The sequence below is a fragment of the Coregonus clupeaformis genome, chromosome 20, assembly GCF_020615455.1.
Source record: "Coregonus clupeaformis isolate EN_2021a chromosome 20, ASM2061545v1, whole genome shotgun sequence".
NCBI lineage: Eukaryota > Metazoa > Chordata > Actinopteri > Salmoniformes > Salmonidae > Coregonus > Coregonus clupeaformis.
The window spans coordinates 21,148,233-21,171,289 of record NC_059211.1 but is presented as its reverse complement, the minus strand read 5'-3'; the positions used below and the strand labels follow the sequence as shown (position 1 = coordinate 21,171,289).

Here is a 23,057-nt window from a genome sequence, read left to right as displayed (position 1 = left end):
CTCTCTCCTTCTCTCTCACTTCTCTCTCCTTCTCCTCCTTTCTCCTCTCTCCTTCTCTCTCCTATCTCCTTCTCTCTCCTCTCTCCTCCACTCTCCTCTCTCCTTCTCTCTCTCCTCTCTCTCCTTTCCTTCTCTCTCTCCTTCTCTCCTCTTGCCTCTATCCTTCTCTCTCCTCCTCTCTCTATCCTTCTCTCTTTTCTCTCTCACTCCTCTCTCTTTCTCTCTCTCCTCTCTCACTCCTCTCTCTCTTCTCTCTCCTCTCTCCTCTCCTTCTCTCTCTCCTCTCTCCTCTCTCCTTCTCTCTCCTCTCTCCTCTCTCTCCTCTCTCCTCTCTCCTTCTCTCTCCTCTCTCCTCCTCTCTCCTTCTCTCTCTCATTCTCTCTCCTTCTCTCCTTGTTTCTCTCCTCCTCTCTCCTCTCTCTCATTCTCTCTCTCCTTCTCTCATTGTATCTCTCATTCTCTCTCCTTCTCTCTCCTCATCTTTCTCTCCTTCTCTCTCATCTCCTGTCTCCTCTCTCTCATTCTCTCTCTCCTCTCTCCTTCTCTCTCCTCCTCTCTCCTCCTCTCTCTCCTCTCTCTCATTCTCTCTCCTCTCTCCTTCTCTCTCTCCTTCTTTCTCCTCCTCTCTCCTCCTCTCTCGCTCTCCTCTCTCCTTCTCTCTCTCTTCTCTCATCACTTCTCTAATTCTGTATTCTATATTATCTCTTTCTATTCTGCTCTTTCCTCCGCTCCGCTCCCCTCCCCTCCCCTCCTCTCCTCTCCTCTCTCCTCTCCTCTCCTCTCCTCTCCCTCCTCCCTCCCTCCCCCCTCCCTCCTCTCCTCTCCTCTCCTCTTTATTTATCTCCTTCCTTCTCTCATTCTCACTCTCTCCTTCTCTCATCGCCACGGAGCCTTTGACCTGTGTGGAATCTGCCTCAGAACAACATCCACCTCCTCCCGCCTCCCTCCTCCTCAAGACCGGCTGTAGGTTGTTGGGAAACATTTGGTGCATTTGTCATTTAAATCAATTCTCTCTGTATATTGTCAATAAGTGAATGTAGGACGAGGCAATATTGTGTATGTGTGTGCCTGTACGTGTGTGTGATTGTGTGTGTGTGTGTGATTTTGTGTGTGTGTGTGTGTGATTTTGTGCGTGTGGGTAAACTAGAGTTTTCTCCTTCACTTGGAGTGGTTTTAGTTGACTCATAATGATTTATTGTGAGATGGATAGATCTAGTCACACCAAACTCTCTTGTCAGTAATACTATAGTACTAAATAAATAGTTCAATTGAAGTCCAACATTACTATGATTTCTATCAACTAAATATTTTGTTCAACAAATAACAAATCAAACTGTTTTACATCCATCTATAGTCATATATTTATTTTATTTTTTGAACACATTAAATAGCATCAGACTGCTATCTGCAGACGAGAAAACACACATCCCCTCTTTAAAATAACATTGAATCATCATCTTCTAACAAGCTTTACGTTTTAAGACTAAGCATTACCATAACACCCTGAGTCAGACACAACAGTTTTGACAGCGGTGTCCATCTCCTTTTCCAATCTCCTGTTAAATCTCCATTTCCAATCTGTTGTTCAGTAGTTCCTGTGGATGGATGGAACGGATGGCGAGGCAGTGGAGCGGGTTAGTTGAGGCCAGGCAGACAGAGGCCCTGGCTAACGGGTCTATGACATCTCAGAGTTAGACTAACTGGATTATCAGCCAGCCCAGCAGCCAGGAACCACTCCCCTCCATGGCCTTCCCCTCTCCAGACCTTAGTCCCATAATCCCCCTCTTTACAGAGAGGCTAAAGCGCTAAATGACCTTAATTAGGTTGGTTGGTCTCCGTGATGGCCTTATCTGGGACCTGACATGATCAGGGCTTAGGCCAGGTCTCAAATGGCACCCTATTCCCTATATAGTGCACTACTTAGAGCCATATGGTTCTAGTCAAAAGTAGTGCACTATATAGGGAATAGGGTGCCATTTGGGACAAACATTTGGTTATAAAGCCCTTTAGGGCATTGAATGTAGGCTACATCCTACTAAACCCGACAAAGCAACTTGTTGTTGTATGCTGCCCTGTATTTGATAAGGAAGTGGTGAGACTCATTTGTGACTATTATAACGGCGGCCATTGTGTGTCTGAACAGACACGTGTGTGTGATTGTGTCGTGTGTGGAGTTGCCCGGGTCACCTTATCTGTCTGAGCTCAGTGATGATTGGATCGTTTGGCCGTTGGTGATGTGGATTGTTGGGTGTCATTACATGAGGGGGTGAGAGCAAAAAGCGGATGTGACAGGTTGTTTTATTCGACGTCAGAGAAAAATCTCTTACCCCTCCATAGTGCCCTGGCAGGCTGCGTCATCATAACACTAGTCAGAGTAGTGTAGCCTGCCAGGGCAGAGAGGAAGAACAGAGAGGGTGCAGGGAGAGAGAGAAAGAAGAATAGAGGTGGTGAGCTCATGCCTCTGAGAAAGAAAGGAGTGGGGCACAGCCGGTGATCTCTTTATACGGCTTAGCAGGATAATTTATTTAAATGAGATACGGATGCAGAGATTAAATGAGGTGACCTTAAGGGTCGTTGCCCTCTGTGTGTATGAGTGAGTGATTGACAGCCTCTGTCATTGTCTAATAATGGCAGGGGGACTTTTTCCCAGGCATCTACAGATCCCCTGATTCCCTATCCTCAATCTGTTCACAGATCATTTTTGTACATGGTGGTGGTGTGGAACATTTTTGATATCTCCCTTATGCAAAGCAAACACACTTCATATCCACATTTCCTGCATTAGATCATTACACCAGGATTACATTACACTTGTCCTTTTCCAAATAGATCCAATGAGTCTTTCAGTAGCATGATTTCATGTGGTCCTCTGTAGCTCAGCTGGTAGAGCACGGCGCTTGTAACGCCAAGGTAGTGGGTTCGATCCCCGGGACCACCCATACACAAAAATGTATGCACGCATGACTGTAAGTCGCTTTGGATAAAAGCGTCTGCTAAATGGCATATTATTATTATTCCAAACCAAGGAGATAAGATTCATTCAATAATTCAAAACAGTAATTTTGAAACACATTCCAGTAATGAAAATACATGATCAGAGATAGAATCCTCATCACCTCGACCCTATCATACAGCAGCTGAATCCTGAGACTGAAGAGGAATCACACATTGCTATCATGACATAAGCCACGTGATGGTTACTGTAACAACGCTATAGACATGGGTGATTGCATCAATATCTCCTCTCTTTCCCCTTCTCGTGGCATCTTTTGCCAGGAAAGCGGAGTCAACCAGAGGTTGAGAGAGAGGTTGAGAGAGAGAGGTTGAGAGAGAGAGAGAGAGAGAGAGAGAGAGAGAGAGAGGTTGAGAGAGAGAGGTTGAGAGAGAGAGGTTGAGAGAGAGAGGTTGAGAGAGAGAGGTTGAGAGAGAGAGAGAGAGAGAGAAAATAACCAGGGAGAGTGGAGCAGGGCAGCAGACCCACCCTGATGACCCCTGCTACCACAGAGGGCAAGAGTCAGGGTGGCAGGGGCTCACCTCCTAGTCTGGCCCCCTGAACCTTCCATTCAGAGGTTGACACAACAGCCAGGCACCGCTGTGACCCGGTGGGTGTGACACTCAACCTTTGCCTTAACCTCCTGACTGCTAGTCGCAGCTGGCCGGTCACCTCAGACAGGGCAGAGGGGGAGAGATGAAGGAAGAGAGGGAGAGGAGAGAAAGAGAGAGTGAATGAGATAGAGGGGGGGGGGTGGAGGAAGAGAGGGAGAGAAAGGAAGAAGGGGGAAGAGCTTGGACACATCAGACCTGATCACCTCTCCACTGTCAGATCAGAGTGGCAGGGCCACGCTTTTTAGAGTCAGGCTGTGTGGCTAAATAACCCATGACCTCAGGGTCAAATCCTGACCAGGCTCAGAGCTGCTGCTTACAGCTCTCTGGATCTGAGCATGTGGATAATGCTGCCATTTTCTTGAATGAAGACAGCAGCAACATCTATGGCCAGATTGGAGGCAGGGCTGGCTAGAGTAGTTGCCTCTAATCACAGATCAAGGATCAGATTATTTGATCTTCATTCCTTACATAGCCTCGTACTACCATCCTGATTTCGCGAGTTTACATAAAATAGGTTTTACTACATATTTAAGTAAGCTCGCGAGATCAGGATGGTAGTATGAGGCTAATCCTAACCCTCAAATCCCAACTCCATCCTAACCATTTGGAGGATAATATCTGACCCTGGACCAGAAGTTAGGACCAATGTCCCCAGAAGCTGATCTCAGCTCAGTCAGAGTACAGTCTCTTCCCTCCTGCAGTCCATGGCCTCCAGCGTGGCCTTCAGGGCTCCGATCTGGGTCATGTGACGATCTGACATGGCTGACACCTGACACTCCAGCCTCCACAGCTGCTCCCTGTACTTCCTGCGAGCCTTCCGGTATGACCCTGTGGCCTTGCTGCAAAACAGAGACAGATCGCTGTCAGAGCCACTCACTAAGTTTATTCATTGATTGAATTGATTGGATAATTAAAAATTGCAGGATGCTCTTGCCGGAGACAAGATTATAAAACAGAGAAAGATCGCTGTCAGAGCCACTCCTGCTCTAATCTCTCTCTCTCTCCTCTCTAACATCTGATTCTACTTATCAGCTGCACATCAAGACCTTGAATATCTGAATCAGGTGTTTTAGTGTAGGGCTGGAGCAAAACCCTGCACTATCACTCTCTGTATGTGAAAGGTACTACTGAGATTGAACTGGAAGTGGTCATAGAGGTAGGTAGAGGACAGGAAGTGGTCATATAAGTAGGAAGTGTGTTTCCTGGTTACCCGTGCGCTTGTGCGAGCCGAGCCATCTGTTCATCATTGTCTCTCCTGCGAGAGGCGCTGTCGGAGAGAACCAAGTCCAGAGACTCCCTCACCGTCGACACCCTCCTCTTCAGCACCTGCTCCCTGGGGGACCCCGACACCAAAACCACAACACAGGGGTGAGTTTACTGTTCCACAAAGCTTCGTAGTGGGTGTGGTACTTCATTTCTCTCAACATATGACGACCCAGCCCCATTACTGCAAGTAAGGCAGGGTGTATTTTTTAAGTCAAGTATTTGAACAAAGCCTGAGGCAGAACAAAACACACTATCATTCCTCCCACACCCAACTTCAAGGATCCTCAGTGCTGATCTGGAAGGTATACACCCTCCCAGCAGACAGCCCCAGCAGACAGCCCCAGCAGACAGCCCCAGCAGACAGCCCCAGCAGACAGCCCCAGCAGACAGCCCCAGCAGACAGCCCCAGCAGACAACCCCAGCAGACAGCCAGTAACAATGTACATCCTCAGTCTGCATTTCTCCTGATAGCGTTCCTAAGCAACAGTCTAACACCAGGCAACAGATGCCCTGAGAGGAGGCCTGTATGGACTGAGGTGATTCTGATCAGCCGAATACCTCTTTGTAAGTACACACACACAAACACACAAACACACACACACACACACACACACACACCTTCACTCATAAACTCTCACACACACATTACAGAAGACCTTTGGTACATGCTCAATGTAAGTAATGCTAGTACCCCATGACGACAAACAGGCCTTTAGGGTACAGTCAGTTGAGGATTTATTTTCTCATTATACGTTCTATATTGAATGTAAAGAACCAAAACGATATGTCTACAAACAGATAGGCCTCCAGGCAAGTGTGGGAGATGGGGGAGAGACAGCTAGTTTGGTTCCCTGAACCCATTTCTGGGAATTGTGTTCCTCAAAGTTCTATGTGTCCTCAGTGTTCTGAGAATGTCCCTTAAAGAACATTCCAGAGCAGTAACATTTGGTGAATGTTACTTTGACCTTGATTCATGGAGCAATTTTCTTTGACATTGTTTGAAGATTTCTGGAACTTCACACTTGACTACAAAGTAGTGTCATCTTAAAATGTTATCCCGTAACCTGGAAACCATATGAAAATATTCCCTTGTGTTTTTTAAGTGTTTCTGACCGTTGCAGGACGACCTGTAGCTCTCGAAGGATGGTGCGGTTCTGAGGCCCAGGGATATTTAGCTTGTTCTTGTTGTCAGCAGTCCTCTGGAACACACAACAGGCACACAGATGACAGGTAATTAGATCCTCATTAGCTCCTAGCGTGCTAAGCTTTATATCCCTCTGATGCAATATGGTGTCATAAGTCGTCTACAATAACAGCGACAGAAACACGTCAGGCCAGGGCCTGTGTCATTGAACTCATGAGTTCAGTTAAAGTTAAAGAAGCGATTAAGGGTGAAATTCACAGAGCAGGGCTTGAACCTGCTACATTACAGACGCAAAGCATTGGTAAGATGTAGTGATCCAACAGTAGGCATGGAGGGAGGGAGGGAGGGAGGGGCGCTATCCGTCTATTAGTTATAATTTTTTGGTACTTTGGTTGTTGTTTAAACAATAGAAAACATACACATGTAAACAGCATACAGACGCACACCATCATCCACAACATCACACCTGCCCTGACCCACCTGCTCACACCCCCATCTCCAGCGCCCGCATCACTCTCCGCCACATGGCCTCAAACTGCACCATTTTGTTTCTCTCTGTCGCCCACGCACTTTCAACATTTAGATAATAAAGCTTTTGACCTTTCCATTGTGTTTTAACGACGGAGGATTTGTTTGATTTCCAGTTTTTAAGTATACGTGTTTTCAAGATGACTGACGAGAAATGTTGATTTTAAATCATTACTGTATGTCTAATAAATATATTTTTTTAATCATGTATTTCCATGAGCCTCCGATTGAAATGCTCAGTCTGATTCTGTGGGTGTTGGTACATTTTCACAACTCTTAGTACAAAACTCAAAACAGATCATCAAAAAGGTGGTTGTTTCAACACACACAATCATAAAGTCACTTTTTAACCAAACCTAATCAGTGTTTCATCTAAAAATACACATTTCACATTGCAAGACATGTTCATATAAAGTCATTGCCTTTTGCAGTGCTCACATTACTTTTTATATAATTGTCTTCTCATTTGTTAAAATGCATTTTACTATTACTTAACCCAGCTGCTCTTAATGAATAATTTAAGCCTATAGATTTTAAACTGGTTTGTCTACTACGGATTTTGAGAACTACGTAATATGTATGTTTGTAAAGTATATGTTTGTGTAAAGTATGAACAAATAAAAGTATGATATATACTGTAATGTACTATTATGATGATGACTATTATGATATTGACAAGATCAGAGATGTACTACTGTGTGTTACAAATGAATGCCCTGTACAGTAAACGTGTATCCAAAACGATAGGGGGTTTCACACTGCTTTACTAAAATAGCATTGGCCAATACTGCACTGTAATACCATAATATATGCCATTTACATAGCAGACGTCACACTTTATCCAAAGTGACAACAGTGAGTCCATACATTTTCATATTTGACCCCAGAGGGAATCGAACCCACAACTCCGGTGTTTCTAGTATTCCATGCTCTTACGAACTGAGCCACACAGGTCAACTACAATATAGAAGTACAATACAATACTGTAAAATACAAATATATGATTACAATACATGTGGAAGGAGTATGATTTCCATCCCCATGAGCGTGCCACCCTCCTCCAGGCCATGGATGAGGCATGCGATGACATCAATTCAGACCAATGTCAGGCTTGGATTCGCCGTGCCGAAAGGTTTTTCCCCAGCTGCATGAACAATGAGGACATTTACTGCGATATCGATGAGAACCTATGGCCAAATGCTCAAGACAGGCTTGATGCAAATCAGTGCCTGCTAAATGTTATGTTTCTTTCTTTCATTAATTTCATTTCATTACAGTACATCTATGTTGTAATGGTATCGGAACAATACATTTACCTTTCGCATCAATGATTGTGAAAAATGTATTCAATTGTCACACCTTTGATCACACATGGCATAGAAATTATGGAAATTCGATTTTCAGTCCATTTTGGTAGGTAGTGCCTAATGTACTGTCATTTACAGTACTGTAGCATATTACATTCAAAAGACAATTTTGAAACATGTACTGTATCTTGCATTTTTTGCTATTGGATTAACTGGTTGTTAAAACAACTAAATTGAGAAGATATCACTGTTGTGTTTTGGTGATTTACATCAATGTTCTCATGGTATTTTACAGTAAACGTATATTTTGGATCAGTGGTTGTATGGTGAAAGATGTCTCCAAACAAAATGAATGCACAATAAAAGGTTTTGAATATCAGACCTGCTGCATTACAAGTATTACCAGCCTGGTCTCATAGACTAGACGTAACATAGTAAATGTGAATCCGGGGGACTGAATTAGTATGATATGTTACGTTTGGTACGGTTACATAAGACGGATGGCTACTTAAGTAGGGTGGTTGGTCAGGGTGGATGAGTGGGCGTATAACACGAACCCAACGGTTGCGAGTTCAACTCTCATCATGGGACAATTTTATCATTTTTGCTAATTAGTTACTTTTCAACTACTTTCTACTTTTTAGCTACTTTGCAACTACTTAGCATGTTAGCTAACCTAGATAGAATTTGTAAAATATAATACGTTTCTCAAATTCGTAACATATTGTATGTTTTGCAAATTCGTAACATATAATACAAATTGTAATTCATAAAATAAAATATCATAAAATATCACATCCACAAATTAATACATACCATACAAAACGTAACACATCATACTAAATGGAGTGTCTCGGATTTACATACAGAATAATACAAAATGCTCTGAGACCAGGTTGGTATTACCAGTTTGGAGTTTTGTACTAAGAGTTTTGAAAATTCACCACATACATACCAAAGTAATTGAAAAAAACGTAAAGTATATTTACATACACAGCGCTGATTGGTGGATAGGATTGTCTAGGCTCTAGAGCTAGACTCCGCCTACCCCTTCAAAGTAGGAGGACAAATAAAAGATGACTGGTCATTGATCAGAATAATCCGATCAGATTGTGATGTCATGCTGTCGGCCACCTGAACAGGCTGAAATCTAGGCACAAAAAACAACCTCTTACACTAAAAGGGCATTATCATCATTTAAAAAATCTCAGAGTGATATTTCGACTTCATAGTGTGGAAATACCATTAAAAAAACACGAAATCACGTTTTTGACCGCACTGCCTCCTTAAGGTTAAGGTAAGGGTTAGGTTAAGGTAACGGTTAGGTTAAGGTTAGGGTTAGGGTTAGGTTAGGGTTAGGGTTTCTACCTGCTGTTCTGTCCTGTCCTCTATGTCCTCAGTGAGGCTCTCAGGTGGTTAGGTTAAGGTTAGTTTAGGGTTAGGTAAGGGTTAGGTTAAGGTTAAGGTAAGGGTTAGGTGAGGGTAAGTGTTTGGTTATGGTTAGGGTTAGGTTAGGGTTAGGGTTGCTACCTGCTGTTTTGTCCTCCTGTCCTCTATCTCCTCAGCGAGGCTCTCAGAGATCAGGGCTCCGGCTGCATCCTGCGCCTTCTGAGCCATCAGACTCCAGTCCAGACACCTCCGCTCCTTCTCCGTCAGACGGATAAGACCTCGCAGCTCCGACATCTCCTCCTGGAAAATAGATAATAATATTCCATTCAGCAGATGCTTTTATCCAAAGCGTCTTACAGTCATGCATGCATACATGTTTTACCTATGGGTGGTGCTGGGGAATAGAACCCACTATCGTGACATTGCAAGCGCCATTCTGTACCAACTGAGCTACAGAGGTTCACAGAGATAAGATAGGACCATATCGTCTAGCTCAGACATTTCCTGAAGAACACACTAGTAGTTAGTGACGGATTTGTTTTGGGTCGAGACAAAAAAAAAGTGTGTCGAGACCAGGGGCGGTGTGTTCATTAGGGCGATATGGGCGACGCACTGCCAAACGGGAAAAGGAAGGGATTTTTTTTCTAATCAATTATATCACGGCAACAGTAGTTCAGTGTTCTAATCTAGACGTCTGATCTGCCACTAAATGTCCAATCAGGCTAAAGTCGTGCTTCAAATGTCCCCGCCCGTTTTGGGGCGATTTCAGTCAGGTTGAAAATCGCCCAGAAGTCTCTCATAGCCTCTAATGTAAAAAAAACAAAATTCAAATATCAGAGCTTTCAATACAATCTCTATGGGTTTCTGAGGGCTTGCACTTACGCGCTTTCGTCATACGTAACGTAACATAACCATGAACGTAACTAAGAAACTACTCTTTCACCCTGAAGGCGGCACGGCAGACAGCACCGCTTGGACAGCGACTGGTGTAACCGACATGCACCATCTTTCAGAAAAGATTAAGAAAAATGAGCTGTCAAAGACCCACATGGATAGCTGTTTGAGATTGTCTGCTTTGGGGAGAGTGAATATTGCCACTCAACTGGATGAGGGATACAGGCTAGCTGTCCGCCGCCACAACGATGAGGTTAGCAACAGCAGAGTCGTGAACACTGTCTACGAGAATCGAGACGACCTCATAGAATGTTTTGAAGCCATCCGGACGGGTTCATTGGGTTCATTTGACCAGCCCACCGTGAGAGAGGCACCTGGCTACGTGAGGATACTACATGATGAAGATTTAAAAAATTTCCTGCGGCTTTTTCACAAAATCATGCCCCACGTCGACATTCTGTACCAGAAGCTACAGAAGAAGGACATCGATGCTGTCTTTATCAAACGTGCCCTCGACAGCTTCACAAGCAGTGTGCAGGCCATAAGGTAAGATTAAACAATATCATTCGATCTTTCTCAAAGCAGAGCTTTATTTGAAAATGTATGCATGAAAGGAGACTGCATTTGTGTTTGAAATTACATTATTCTCATTATATATGGCCAGTGGTGTAATCTATCTTATTTTATATACTATGTGTACTGTACAGTGGTGCTCATAAGTGTATGAACACATTCTAAAGTTGACTAAAAGAGGAATACAAAAATAAAAAATCATCTTTTGGAAATTGATCTTAATGACTTAATTAAAAAAGTTGGAAAATCCAACCTTTAAGGACACCAATTTTCTTTTCTTTTTTATTCCTCTTTTTAGTCAACTTTAGCATGGGATCATAAGCTTATGAGCACCACTGTATACTGTGCTGAACATCCAGGCTATGTGAGACACAAAGGCTAACTTAAACACTAAAGACTTTATGCATCCCTGCCCATTTTAAGTGGAACTGAAGTATTTGTACTATACATGGATACATTGCATATACCTGTGCATCACATAGACAACAATACTGTACAAAGCCAACAAACACATTGGTCTGTTTGCCTTCAGGGACTCCTCTCAACAGCAGCTGCAAGAAGCAACAGGAGCCAAAAGACCCAGAACAGCTTTGAGAGAAGAGGAGAAGCAGAGGCTGTCTGAAGAGGTCTGCAACACCATCCTGGATCACACCAAAGAAAGGTTCTCTTTCTCTGGCCACCTTGTGAGTGCTACCTTACTGCAAGCAGACATGTTTGAAAGGTACTGCCATTCAAAAAAATAAAAAATCTGTTCATGTTCATTTTTACAAATCTATACAATTGGCCAGAATATGGTTGTTCATATTTACAAATCTATACAATTGGCCAGAATATGGTTGTTCATTTTTACAAAGCCATACAGATAGCTGTGTTTACCTTTTCTAGAAATTACTTTCAAATTCTGTTTTCAGGCAAAATGTCTATCACTGTTCATTTTCACAAATCTATACAAGAGGGCAGAATATGGAAGTCTATAAAAATTTCTTATTACCAATAACTTGCATCAATGTTTTCAGTAGCCTCTATCAAAAGCTCCTGCTTGCTTGTTGTGAATTATGCTCAGGTGCACATATTTCCAATTCAACCGTGAGGCAAAAAAATGTGGTAAAAGCTCTTGTTGATCCTGCAATCTGAACAAATACCAAGATGCTGTATTTTCAGCTGATATTTCATTTGTTTATGGAAATGCATATTGTTTATGCAGTGTTGAGGAATGTGAAAGAACACCCTTGATTATTTTTACTGTGATAACTTATTTTGCTTTTGTAAGCCAACACTTTTGAGATCAGTCAATAAATGCTTCTGGTATTGACTTATATGCTGCCCCTGTCTTCATGTTGTTGCTGGACATATCTTTTTAAAAATGTGTGTAGGTCACCTAAATCATCAGAAAAATTGCCCCCCCTGAGAATTTTTTCAGGAGCCGCCACTGGTCGAGACTATAAATATTGGTTTCGCTTTTTGGTGCATCAGAGGAAGCTTCCAAATGGCTCACAGCATAGAAAAGGGACAATGACGATGTAGATCAGTCTGTCCAGAAATATCTGTCTGGAAATATCTGCCTGGAAATATCTGCCTGGAAATATCTGCCTGGAAATATCTGTCCGGAAATATCTGTCCGGAAATATCTGTCCGGAAATATCTGTCCGGACATATCTGTCTGGAAATATCTGCCTCTATAAAAGGTTTGGCCTCTTCTGGCTATATGCAAATGAGGATGAATTTAGCAGTCTTCTGAATTTAAACAACTCAATTATTCTTTTGAAATAATGATTCTGATTCCTCACCGTGTTTCTGGGCTAATATCATTACACTATGATTATTATGTAGATATCTTCAGCTATGGATCTTACAGACTACTGTGTAGTTGCTTATTGAACAACAAAAAAAGACAATCGTTGTATCTCTCTTTGGTCAAAACTATACACATGTATCATGTATCATGTGGTCCTCTGTAGCTCAGCTGGTAGAGCACGGCGGTTGTAACGCCAAGGTAGTGGGTTCGATCCCCGGGACCACCCATACACACAAAAAATTTATGCACGCATGACTGTAAGTCGCTTTGGATAAAAGCGTCTGCTAAATGGCATATTATTATTATTATTTATGTATTCAGCAAAGGTATAGTTATACTGTTGGGCAATCAAAGACAGAATAGTGTGTCCATGACTCTACTGTTCAGATTCATATTTCATGAATTGAATGTAAAGCCGTCACACTGTACAGTAGAGTGTATTGTACAGTATATATCACCCACCCTGACAGTGACCAGTTCATAGAGCAGAACAGCCTTCTCTCTGTTGGTGCTCTGGGGGTTGGAGGTGTCCTGGCCCCCCTGTCCTCCGCGGCTCCCTCTTGGCCCACCCAGGGTGCCTGTATCTGGGCTGAGATTCCCCTCTCCCCCAGGCCCTGGCTTAGGGACACACACTGCGGCCCTGTCCTGCTTCAACCGCTCGATACGCTCCCGAATGTCCGCCTCGCACCCCTCTACCTCGGACCCCCTGTGGTGGAGAGTGGGGTGTGTTATCAGACAATGTTTTGATGTTGTTTCAGTTCTAAATGTTTGTCAATGTTAATGCATGAAGCCAAAGGGAGATTTCCACATGGTGTGGACAATAACAGTTTTTCACTTATATTCAGAAGATGCTATTTGATCTACCACAGACAGACTTTTTTTGTAGAGACGCACGCAGTATAATAGCGATGGAACCTGGTCTGGATGTGCGTTTCTGTCTCCACAGCGCCCCCTGGTGTTGAGAAGGAGGTGGACAACTCCTCAGTTCTTAGACTCCAGAGGGACGGCCTGTTGGGCAGCTGACTCTCCATGACCGGGCCTGGGAAGATGAATGAATTGCTGTGAGTGTGTGTATGTGTGTGTGTGTGTTTGTGTGTGTGTGTGTGTGTGTGTGTGGGTGCGTGCATGTGTGTGTGCAAACTGCGAGTGTGTTTGTGTGTTTTCCATAAAGAGTAATTGAGGCATGTGTGTGTGACGTGCATTTGTGAGTGTGTGACGTGGGTGTGTGTTAGCCACCTGCTATCTGTCTCCAGTGTGGTATGACCTGCTGTTTCCTGCCCTCGTACAGCGACAGTAACTCACTGTAGGCCTCCTCACACTCCTCGCTGTCAATCAAGCAGAGAAAACGTTTCATCAGTATACATAGCAGCAGTAACATACTCTCAAAGCACATAGTCATAGAGGAAAAGGTCTCACCATGGAATGTACGTTGAAGTCGGAAGTTTACATACACTTAGGTTGGAGTCTTTAAAACTCGTTTTTCAACCACTGCACAAATTTTATGTTAACAAACTATAGTTTTGGCAAGTCGGTTAGGACATCTACTTTGTGCATGACACAAGTAATTTTTCCAACAATTGTTTACAGACAGATTATTTCACTTATAATTCACTGTATCACAATTCCAGTGGGTCAGAAGTTTACATACACTAAGTTGACTGTGCCTTTAAACAGCTTGGAAAATTCTAGAAAATTATGTAATAGCTTTAGAAGCTTCTGATATGCTAATTGACATCATTTGAGTCAATTGGAAGTGTGCCTGTGGATGTATTTCAAGGCCTACCTTCATTTTACATTACATTTACATTTTAGTCATTTAGCAGACGCTCTTATCCAGAGCGACTTACAGTTAGTGAGTGCATACATTTTTATTATATATTTTCTCATACTGGCCCCCCGTGGGAATCGAACCCACAACCCTGGCGTTGCAAACGCCATGCTCTACCAACTGAGCTACATCCCTGCTGGCCATTCCCTCCCCTACCCTGGAAGACGCTGGGCCAATTGTGCGCCGCCCCATGGGTCTCCCGGTCACGGCAAGCTACGACAGAGCCTGGATTCGAACCAGGATCTCTAGTGGCACAGACCACTGCGCCACTCGGGAGTGGTATGACGGCTGCGTGGTCCCATCGTGTTTATACTTGCGTACTATTGTTTGTACAGATGAACGTGGTACCTTCAGGCATTTGGACATTTCTCCCAAGGATGAACCAGACTTGTGGAGGTCTACAATGTTTTTTCTGAAGTGTTAGCTGATTTCTTTTGATTTTCCCAGGATGTCAAGCAAAGAGGCACTGAGTTCGAAGGTAGGCCTTGAAATACATCCACAGGTACACCTCCAATTGACTCAAATTATGTCAATTAGCCTATCAGAAGCTTCTAAAGCCTTGACATCATTTTCAGGAATTTTCAAGCTGTTTAAAGGCACAGTCAACTTATTGTATGTAAACTTCTGACCCACTGCAATTGTGATACAGTGAATTATAAGTAAAATAATCTGTCTGTAAACAGTTGTTGGAAAAATTACTTGTGTCACGCACAAAGTAGATGTCCTAACCGACTTGCCAAAACTATAGTTTGTTAACAAGAAATTTGTGGAGTGGTTGAAAAACGAGTTTTAATGACTCCAACCTAAGTGTATGTAAACTTCCGACTTCAACTGCAGGTATTCCTCTTGTCCAGATGGGATAGGGCAGTGTGCAGTGTGATGGCCTATCCAGTTTGCATAAAGTCCAGTGAAGTTCCTTGAGGGCCGTCGTGGTATCGGCTTGAGGGGGGATATACACGGCTGTAACAATAACCGAAGAGAATTCTCTTGGGAGATAATACAGTCGGCATTTGATTGTGAGGAATTATAGGTCAGGTGAACAAACCTCAAACTCAGTGCCTCTTTGCTTGACATCATGGGAAAATCAAAAGAAATCAGCCAAGACCTCAGAAAAAAAAGTGTAGACCTCCACAAGTCTGGTTCATCCTTGGGAGCAATTTCCAAACGCCTGAAGGTACCACGTTCATCTGTACAAACAATAGTACGCAAGTATAAACACCATGGTACCACGCAGCCGTCATACACAAGGAAGGAGACGCGTTCTGTCTCCTAGAGATGAACGTACTTTGGTGCGAAAAGTGCAAATCAATCCCAGAACAACAGCAAAGGACCTTGTGAAGATGCTGGAGGAAACAGGTACAAAAGTTTCTAAATCCACACTAAAACGAGTCCTATATCGACATAACCTGAAAGGCCGCTCAGCAAGGAAGAAGCCATTGCTCCAAAACCACAGCATCATGCTGTGGGGGTGCTTTGCTGCAGGAGGGACTGGTGCACTTCACAAAATAGATGGCATCATGAGGAAGGAAAATTACGTGGATATATTGAAGCAACATCTCAAGACATCAGTCAGGAAGTTAAAGCTTGGTCGCAAATGGGTCTTCCAAATGGACAATGACCCCGAGCATACTTCCAAAGTTGTGGCAAAATGGCTTAAGGACAACAAAGTCAAGGTATTGGAGTGGCCATCACAAAGCCCTGACCTCAATCCTATAGAAAATGTGTGGGCAGAACTGAAAAAGCGTGTGCGAGCAAGGAGGCCTACAAACCTGACTCAGTTACACCAGCTCTGTCAGGAGGAATGGGCCAAAATTCACCCAACTTTTTGTGGGAAGCTTGTGGAAGGCTACCCGAAATGTTTGACCCAAGTTAAACAATTTAAAGGCAATGCTACCAAATACTAATTGAGTGTATGTAAACTTCTGACCCACTGGGAATGTGATGAAAGAAATAAAAGCTCTCTACTATTATTCTGACATTTCACATTCTTAAAATAAAGTGGTGTTCCTAACTGACCGTAAGACAGGGAATTAAATGTCAGGAATTGTGAAAAACTGAGTTTAAATGTATTAGGCTAAGGTGTATGTAAACCTCCGACTTCAACTGTATGTAAATTTAACACAAATGTAGGTTACAGTGCTACATAACCTCATCCCCAGGCTCAATTGCTACCACATATGTTCGAAAGAGAAAGAACCGGCTGGTGGACGAGCTTAAGTGCTACAATGTAACGCACGACTCCAACCCCATCATTACGTTTGCTGACGACACGACGGTGGTAGGACTGATCACCAATGACGATGAGGCAGCCTATAGGGAGGAGGTCAGAGACCTGGAAGTGTGGTGCCAGGACAACAACCTCTCCCTCACTGTGAGCAAGACAAAGGAGCTGATCGTGGACTACAGGAAACGTAGGGGCGAGCACGCCCCCATCCACATCGATGGTGCTGTAGTGGAGCGGGTCGAGAGCTTCAAGTTCCTCGTGTCCACATAACTGAGAAATTAACATGGTCCACACATACATACACAGTTGTGAAGATGGCACGACAGCGCCTCTTCCCCCTCAGGAAGCGGAAAAGATTTGGCACGGGACCTCAGATCCTCAAAAACGTAGACAGCTGCACCATTGAGAGCATCTTGACTATCTGCATACCCACTTGGTACAACAACTACAAGGCGCAACTGCAACGCGCGCAATTGGCCCAGCGTCGTCCAGGGTAGGGGAGGGAATGGCCGGCAGGGATGTAGCTCAGTTGATAGAGCATGGCGTTTGCAATGCCAGGGTTGTGGGTTCGATTCCCACAGGGGGTATGAAAAAAAATAACGTATGCACTAACTGTAAGTCGCTCTGGATAAGAGCGTCTGCTAAATGACTAAAATGTAATGTAAATGTAATGTAAAATGAGTACGGCCCAGTACATCAGTGGGGCCGAGCTCCCTGCCATTCAGGACCTCTATATCAGGCGGTATCAGAGGAAGGCCCCAAACATTGTCTAAGACTCGAGCCACCCAAGCCATGGAGCCAATGCCTGACTTTGCTACCGCACGGCAAGCGCTACCAGGAACCAACAGGACCCTGAACAGCTTCTACCCCCAAGCCATAAGACTGCTAAACAAGAGCGCTAAACAGCTAATGAAATGGCTACCCGGACTACATGCATTTACCCTTTTTTACACTAACTCTATTGCGCTGACTCTATACACACACACTGGACTCTACCCACACACTAGACTCTACCCACACACTCACACATACTTACACTGATACCCCAAAACACACACGTACATACTACATACGCCCACACATAACACGCACACACGTATACTGACGCCAAACACACTCACTCACACATACACACACTCACACACACTTTCACACCCACCACATACGCTGATGGTACTGTCTATTATCTATCCTGTTGCCTAGTCACTTTACCCCTACCTATATGTACATATCTACCTCAATTACCTCGTAGCCCTGCACATCGACTCGGTTCTTCTACTTCCTGTATATAGTCATGTTATTTTCTACTTCCTGTATATAGTCATGTTATTTTCTACTTCCTGTATATAGGCATGTTATTTTCTAATTCCTGTATATAGTCATGGTATTTTTACTCGTTATTGTCACTATTTCTATTTAGATTTTTTTTATCTTTAACTTTAGTCTAGACCTGTTGTTTACGACGCATGTGACAAATAACATTTGATTATTATTATTATTATTATTATTATTATTATTATTATTATTATTATTATTATGTCAAACTATATTGTGAAGTTGTAGGTCTGTGGTGTGTGTGTGTGTGTGTGCGTGTGTGCGTGTTTGTGTGCATGTGTGTGGGTGGGTGCGTGCGTGTGTGCGCGTGTGTACCAGTATTGGAGAGCCATCTGCAGGGCTGTGCTGTCAGCTTCCTGTCTGCTGAGCGTCATACTGATCTGCTCTGACTCTCCCTTTCTCCTGCCCAGAGCTGCAGTCAGATGCTCGTTCCGGGCCTTCAGCCTTTCTATGCACCTGTGGGGGATAGCGAGGGAGGTCAAGGCCACAACACACAACACACCACTTGGGAAATACTGGCCCACACTAGCAGAGCTGGGATCTATTCCATTTTGTAATTTTGTAATTTAACCCTCTCAGTTGTACGTACCTCTGTAGTCTCTCTGTCTCACCCTCCAGGCTGACGCTGGGGCTGGGGCTAGGACAGGGGCTGCCTGGTGGGACACTCCCAGGCCAGGGGGACGGTGATGGGGAGGCCAAGGAGGATATGTCCCCACCAGTGGAGAGGGACGGGAAGACCCCCATGGCGGTGGGTCTCCTGAGGAACAGAGGTGACCCGGGGATGGGAGGAGAGCCAAGGAATGAAGGGGAAACAGGGGAGGCCCAGCCAGGACTCAGAACCCCACCACTGGAGCTCCCTGAGGAGCTGTAGGGAGGAGAGAGGCTGTCTGACCGCCACGCCTTATGGAGACCCAGTAACTGGTACCAGACCCATAGACAGAGAGAGTTTAGCCATTCACCAGCAGACAGAAATAGTTTGACCATTGTGGTTTCAACCAAAGCATTATGATGCTAGATCAGAAAGATATAGTAAACTGCACAGTAATAGCTCTCCCTACCTCTCTGATTGGCTAGTAGGAGTTTCCACCAAATGGATTACACAAATCCTATTAGATCTAGGAATATTGAGATGTAGCCTGTTGCACATCCACCTACCCTCTCCTGTAGACTGTTCCTCTCAACCTCCATGTCTCCTACGGTGACCTTTGCCCCCTCCAGTTCTTCCTGTCTGCTCTGCAGGGTGCTGCGCAGGGCACAGTTCCGCTGGTGAAGTGCCAGGATGTCCTTCTGGTATTGCTGACGCTCCTCAGGGGGCAGACCAGACGGGTACGAGATCCCAAACTCTCTCTCCATCTCCTCTAAGACCTGAGGAGAGGTTTGAGGTCACACTTAACTTAATTAGATAGGCATGATTCCAGGGTAATTAGGTTTTGAGGCCCACATGGTAATTAGCCTACATAGGTCACTCAACTGGCAGTTACAGCACTGTAGCCTGTGTTAGAAAATATCCTGTTTAAATATAGTTCAAGTTGATAAAGCGTTATTCCAACTAGCTTGTTACATGGTAATAATAAATTATGTCACATCCCTCCTTGTCACCTAAGATTGTGACCATGTCTCACCTGTGTGACTTGCACCCAGCTGTCCCTGGCGGCTGTGAGGTGTTCCGTCTGTCTGTCCTGACCATAGGCAGTGTTAGAGACAGCCCAGGCCCTCCTGGTGTTGATGGAACCTTCCAGAGCAGACATGACCCCCTGGAGCTCTGACCACACCTCACCACTACCGTCTGCAGGACAACACAGAGCAGACATGACCCCCTGGAGCTCTGACCACACCTCACCACTACCGTCTGCAGGACAACACAGAGCAGACATGACCCCCTGGAGCTCTGACCACACCTCACCACTACCCCCTGCAGGACAACACAGAGAGCAGACATGACCCCCTGGAGCTCTGACCACACCTCACCACCACCGTCTGCAGGACAACACAGAGCAGACATGACCCCCTGGAGCTCTGACTACACCTCACCACTACCCCCCTGCAGGACAACACAGAGCAGACATGACCCCCTGGAGCTCTCTGACCACACCTCACCACTACCCCCCTGCAGGACAACACACAGAGCAGACATGACCCCCTGGAGCTCTGACCACACCTCACCACTACCGTCTGCAGGACAACACAGAGCAGACATGACCCCCTGGAGCTCTGACCACACCTCACCACTACCGTCTGCAGGACAACACAGAGCAGACATGACCCCCTGGAGCTCTGACCACACCTCACCACTACCCCCTGCAGGACAACACAGAGCAGACATGACCCCCCTGGAGCTCTGACCACACCTCACCACTACCCCCTGCAGGACAACACAGAGCAGACATGACCCCCTGGAGCTCTGACCACACCTCACCACTACCCCCTGCAGGACAACACAGAGCAGATACGCTATTATGGTCATCACTAAAGATCTGTACAACATATAGAAAGTCTATATATTCTATTCATTATAAATGTTGTGAACGGATGTGGTTAACGTACTGAATGTCCACTCTTTGTACTCAACTGCTAACATTTGGATATTGGTAATCCTGTCCCCAGGCAGCTCTGCAGTAACCTGGGGATGAGGTTAGGATATGGGGAAACTGCAGATTGTCCGAAGAAGAGAAAAGTATGAATGGTTTCTAGTGTTTCTAAATAAGCATTCAGAAGATCATGACCAAGAAACTAAAACACGTGGATTACCAAGAAAATGAAACCTCTGAAATAATAGAGGTTGTTCTTTTCTTTGGACACACAAATAGATTATGTTTGGCCTGGCACAGTAGCCAAAACAACAACCATCATCCCTTCCTGCACAATGCCACAAAGCACGGCACAGCACACAGAGAGAGAGATGGATGTGTGGGTATTGTGACTTGTGAAGTCATGCCATGGAGCCAATGCCAACCTCTGTTGGTTACTGGTGCTTTAGACGCAGTGCCAGTGTGTTCCTCCGGGTTGCAGAGGGATGGAGGAGGGCTGGACATGGAGGCTGGAGCCGGAGCGAGGATGACTGGCTCCTGTGGTTTAAGGTCATTTGGATCACTGAAGAGGAAAGAAGAAGTGGTAAATCGTTCTATGAACCAGCAGCTCAGGGCAAGTCTAGTGATATTTTAACGCTCCATGAAGGGTAAGTTCTCTCTCTCTCTCACAGACACACCTTGGTGCTTGTAATGCGCCCATTTTCCTGTTGAGTTCAGCAATGATGCTGAGTAGAGTTCCCACCTCGGCCTCACACTGGGCCAGCTCTGCCTGGGAGGGCTCAGAGTTCACCTCTGGGTCAGCGGCCATTGTGGTTACCAGGGTAACCGGGTTCATCTCCTCACCCTCTGACTGTGTGTCCAGGGTATCAGATCTCCCTCGTTTGAACTCCTGTGTGGAAATAATGGACATTTTTCTGACTCCTTTTTGTTTCATAAAATATTTTGGCCCTGTTTTATACCAGATTTACAGCAGGTAGAGTCAATTCATTGACCTTTGCTTTTTACTGTAAACAAAGACTTATGATTTGATATGACATTTCCATAGAGCTCTCCATTAAATGACCGACAGCTGCTGTGCTCATGACATGGAGGTTATTGTTGTTCTCTTTGGACAGCCATTGTTTTGAGAAGCGGAAGAGGAGGAAACAGAAGCATCCTGCAAAACCACTTCCTGCTCAGAAACAAGTGGCCCAAAAACACCAATAACTCATGACAAACTGAAAACAACATCACTCTTCACAACTACTTGCTTTAATTCTGATAGTGCATAAATGTACAAATCAACCTACTTTAACTGTTAAACACAGTTGTCTTTTAAGCAATGTATAAGGAACATTAGTGACTGTGGTACCTGAACAACACACAGTAAGCAGTGGACAGAAAGATGTGGAGGGTTAGGGGTGGAACCACAGATGATATCAAGCTCTCAAAGATACAATCATACAACCAGATAGATACACTTCAAAGTAATAAAAGAAGCTGGTTCCTGCATTATCTAACACACAAAGTGTTCAATGAAAGGCATCAATGGTGTGAGTTAATTGCAAAATATGGGTTACTGTACCTGTACAGGTGACATCGCCTTCACAGTAAAAAAAATATTACTGTTAGGAAGGCTGTTAGGAAGGCTGTTAGGAAGGCTACCCCTCAAATGTCTTCGTGCCAGCAGTCATCACCTTTGAACGTGTGCCATGCTTGGTTTGGTACGAGATCAAATTGACAACACACCAAGACAGACTGAAAAACAATGACGTTACCAAAGAGGACATGATAGACTTACCTCCATGGCTTCTGTATCAGAAGTTCACTGTGATTCTCCTGCTTCTATCTGTTGTCCACTAACTGCCATTAAACACTTGAGAACTGAGCTAACCTCTGTGGCGCTGCTGCAGCCAGACACTGCTATCCCGTTGCCTGTTGTATTGTATAATTAGACCTTTCAACGGTTCCTCAGTTTCTCTCTGTTGTAAACTTCTGCCTGCCTGTGTGCTGTCTGCCTACCCTGCTCGACTGGCAGCACTTTTCCGTCCCCCCCTATCTCTCTCTCGCTCTCTCTCTCTCTCAGACACTCACCATTTCTCTCTCTCTTTCTATTTCTCTATTTCTATCTCTCATCCTCTTTCTATCTGTGTGAAGCCTCTGGTGTATTGGTATTCTAGTTTTAGGAGTTCAGTGGCAGCACTCTGTCTGTTCCAGCTCCATCTCAGCTCCAGGATATCACAATACATAGATAAAGGCGTTTTGGCATCTTGTAGCAATTGGGGGAAAAAGTCAGATAGTGATCCCAACCCAGCCCTTGTTCTCTCTCTCATTTGATCTCTTCCTGTTTGTCTCTGATTTTATACTGTGTTTTTATCTCAGTTGAGATGCCCACTTTCAGAAGCTAAGCATTTGAGTGGCGATATGGTTGGTAATCCTTCTTAATGCGCTTCCAAGTCCACTTCATGTTTATGATGAACTAATAAACTTCAAAATGCATTATTAATTATTTGAATTGTGTCATCATATAAAGGGGAAGTTACTTGTTTGTTGAAAATAAGTGGACCCATTGACATACAATTAGAAACAATGTATTTGATTACATAAAGTATTATACGATTTTACAGGACAATTTCATATTTGGACTACAATAACCACAAT

The 23,057-nt window shown here is 44.4% G+C and overlaps 1 protein-coding gene across 2 annotated transcripts; it reads right to left on the bottom strand.

Moving 5' to 3' along the window:
* Positions 1-3,375: 3,375 nt before the first annotated feature.
* ushbp1 (Usher syndrome 1C binding protein 1) lies at positions 3,376-22,953 on the bottom strand. 2 transcript variants are annotated; one of them, XM_041840556.2, is made up of 14 exons: positions 22,198-22,953; positions 21,095-21,306; positions 20,843-20,979; positions 19,512-19,675; positions 19,045-19,254; positions 18,479-18,807; positions 18,205-18,345; positions 13,739-13,827; positions 13,397-13,541; positions 12,965-13,208; positions 9,382-9,540; positions 5,986-6,071; positions 4,817-4,939; positions 3,376-4,445 (listed from the first exon to the last, which is right to left on the bottom strand). In XM_041840556.2, exons 1-14 carry the CDS (start codon positions 22,201-22,203, stop codon positions 4,280-4,282), a joined length of 2,211 nt encoding a protein of 736 aa, XP_041696490.1. In that variant the 5' UTR covers positions 22,204-22,953; the 3' UTR covers positions 3,376-4,279. The 2 variants fall into 2 exon arrangements, with proteins under 2 accessions (XP_041696490.1, XP_041696491.1); XM_041840557.2 differs by having other exon boundaries at positions 13,418-13,541; positions 22,198-22,952.
* Positions 22,954-23,057: the final 104 nt, after the last annotated feature.

Coding starts and splice junctions, on each gene's coding strand:
- ushbp1 (XM_041840556.2), bottom strand. Junction 9,541..12,964: donor ATGAACTGGTCACTGTCAGG/GTGGGTGATATA, acceptor TCTATTTTCCAG/GAGGAGATGTCGGAGCTGCG. Junction 4,940..5,985: donor CTACAGGTCGTCCTGCAACG/GTCAGAAACACT, acceptor GGGGTCCCCCAG/GGAGCAGGTGCTGAAGAGGA.